At 55.8% G+C, this 3,121-nt stretch overlaps 1 protein-coding gene across 1 annotated transcript in view; it reads left to right on the plus strand.

Moving 5' to 3' along the window:
• DHX30 (DExH-box helicase 30) overlaps positions 1 to 3,121 on the plus strand; it is a gene marked incomplete in the record, with an annotated part of 37,186 nt that overhangs the window by 9,173 nt on the left and 24,892 nt on the right. The window contains 1 exon segment of the mRNA XM_027767245.1: positions 2,473 to 2,568. Coding sequence (XP_027623046.1) covers positions 2,473 to 2,568 — 96 coding nt within the window.

The raw sequence follows: 3,121 nt of genomic DNA on the forward strand, positions 1-3,121 counted from the left end.
AAGTCCAGCAGGACAGTGGGGGTCTGCCATCCGATGCTCACGTCCCTGGTGAGAGACCTGTACTAACCTGGGCAGCACAGGAATACAGGTGTGTGGTCTCTCCTGTACTGACATCAGATCAGGTTGCGAAGAGCACGCAGTCTTTAGTCAGCCCCATCCGAAGAGCTGCTGTGTTGGTGGGGATGTGCATTTTTCCTCTAGCCATGTTGTCGGGAGAGTATTCAGGGATGTTGGGAATCTAGTATCTTCCTCCAATTGCTGAAAATGCTGCATGAGATAACAGTCAAATATTCTCCTTTTTAGATTTTTGTTACAGGACACATGTGCTCCCTGGAGAGAGACACAGAGAGAGGGAAAGTGAGAAATCACCCCCTGGGGGATGGCCACGCTGCAGTCCTGTCTTCTGCACTCACCTCTCAGGGTCTTGATCGTACATGCACACAAGCCCTCAGGACCAGGACTCAAACACGCTGCCAGCTCTGTGGGACCCAGCTGCCTTAGCCACCACACTACCGGCTGGCCTTTTTTTTAATTGCCAGAGGATATACTTGCTCACCAGAGATAGAGAGACAGAGAGGTGGGGAGAAAGCACCTTCCAGTGGACCATGGTCACACCACGATCCCTCCTCCGTTTCTCTATGCTCTTGGGACCCAGGCATGCATGCCTATGCCCCAGTGTGTTTTTCAAGCCACCAGGGCCTGGATTTGAACCATGGTTGACCATCTGGGATCTGGCTCCCTTAACCATTATGCTCCAGGGCTGGCCCAAGGACGTCGTTTTCTGTGTTGAAGATTATCATTCTACTCTTCCCTCTTCAGTTCCCTTGCCCTGGAAAAGCACACTTGAGCCACGCGTTCTCACCTGCCCTGGGATCACTCCGCTGCCCTCCAGCTGCATAAGAGCCAGTGTGCACTGTGGACACGGCCGTCTCTCGGGGGTCGTCAGGCTGGCTCTCCCCCCTGCTACTCCTGCCGCTCTGGCCACAGGGTCACCGTAGGGCAGGGAGGGCAGGGCTCACACACCTTTTCCCTCAGACGAGTGACGCTCTGATGTCTTCCCCAGGGAGCATTAACACTTTGCCTTCTTTACCTGTGCGTTTTCATCTTCCCATGCAAGGCTCAGTGTGTCTTAATTTTAGTTCATCGAGCTTCAACTTTAGGGACTCCGTAAAAATGCACTTTGTAGATCCCTGACAGTGCTCAGTGCTGAGGGAACGAGAGGATGTGGGTGGCAGCTGTTCACTTTTAAGGGGAGAGGGCTGGCGTGTGGGTCTGGCCTCGGTTCTCAGGCTGGGCCCCGGCAGTCGTTCCGTCCCTCTCTCGCCTGGTTTTGTTTTTTCCTTAAATCTTATTATAGGATGCTTGTGCTTACCAGAGAGGGAGGGAAAAAGGGAAAGTGAGAAATCCCTCCTAGATGGGATGGCCACCCCGCAGCCTCTTCTCCATCCTCCTCACACCTGGTGTGGTTCTCAGTCCACCAGGTCTGAGATTCAGGCCGCACAGTCAGCTAGGTGGGCTCTAGCTGCCCTAGCCTCCATATCACCTTCTGTCGCCCTTTTTACAATTTTTATTTATTTATTTTGAGAGGATTTTGCCTTAGGGCACATGCATTCACCAGGGAGAGAGAGACACAGTGAGAGGAAAAGTGAGAAATCACCCACCAGGGGGATGGCCACGCCACAATCCCTTGCCTGCATTCTCCTCCTGGTATCTTGGGCACGCACGCACACGTGCCCAGTGTGATTTTGAAGCCACCAGGTCCAGGATTTGACTGTGGCCATCCATGTGGAGTCCAGCGACGTAACTGCTACACCGTGTGCTGGTCGTGGCCCCCTTTTTTCCTAAATTGCGAGTGTATGTGTATTCACCAGAAAAGCAGACGGTGGAAGCACCCGAATGGGTGGCTGGACTACAGTCCCTTCTTCGTTTCTTTATCCAGTCAGGACTTTGGGCACACATACACAGGCACTCAGCATGTGTTTTAGCTGCTGGGGCTGGGATTTGATCTGTGGTTGGCAACGTGAGGTCTAGTTCCCTTAACCACTAGGCCATGGGGCCAGCCCTTGCCTTGCCTTAGAGGGAAAGAAGAAAGGGAGAGCCAGTGCTGATGTGGCCACTGCAAATGCTCAGAGAGGTCCCCGCGTGGGAGACGGCCGATGCACTGGCCTCCCGGTACCAGGCCTTCCAGCTTGAATCGTCCTGTCTCGTCCTCACAACCAGAGACCATAGGTGTGCAGGGTGGGTGTTACGCCCCTCGAAGGGAGCTAAGGGATGGAGCTGAGAGCCATGGAGGGATCTCACAGCTGTCATGTGTCACATGTGTACAAGGCACCTGTCTTCGTCCCCGTGGGCACTGGTCCCGGGCCCTGACTCTTCGTGCCATCCAGCAGCCCCGTGGCCCTGAGCTGCTCACAGATGTTCTGGGTGCGTCAGTGAGAACGCACCACCCTGACACCTTCTCTCTTTCCCCAGATCGGGCCCAGCACAGGCAGCGTCAGTGCAAACTCCCCCCACCCCGCCTTCCACCCATGTGCGTCAACCCTGCCCCTGGAGGGACCATCTCTCGAGGTAAGGGAGGAGCCATGCCTCCAGCAACAGTGAGGTCAGGGGTCTGTAGGGAGGTGGGCAGCAGTGGGAGTCCTGGAGCTAAAGCGAGGAGGGGGTTTTGGACTTGTCAGAGCCCCAAGGAAGAGCTACGTGGAAAGTCTGGGTTTTCCCAGGATCCTGGGTCACAGGGCTCAGGCCCTGTAGTCTTGGCCTCCTGGTGTGGCCTAGAATAAAGCGAAATGCCAAGGCTTAGTCTGGGTGTGGACGCCTGCCCGCAGGCCTGGGTCTTCCAGGCTCTTTAGAAGTCCCTGGCTCAGGAGGCTCAGACAGCTTGAGCCCTTGAGCAGGGCCAGAACCAAGAGCCTGCTGCCCTCCATGTTGGGGTTTGGGAGTGCTTGTCTCCCTCCAGCACCTCAGAGCACTCTACTGACAAAGTCTACATCCTGGTCCATTTGCTGGGCGCTGTCCTTTAGGCCGGGGAGAATGTCAGAGCCCAGGTGAGTGAGCGCTCCCACTGGCCCCCGCCACTCAGGGCCAGGCTGGACTAGGCCCCAGGGATGCACCTGTGCTCAGG

This window comes from Tupaia chinensis, unplaced genomic scaffold (assembly GCF_000334495.1).
Source record: "Tupaia chinensis unplaced genomic scaffold, TupChi_1.0 Scaffold144066_1, whole genome shotgun sequence".
Classification (NCBI taxonomy): domain Eukaryota; kingdom Metazoa; phylum Chordata; class Mammalia; order Scandentia; family Tupaiidae; genus Tupaia; species Tupaia belangeri.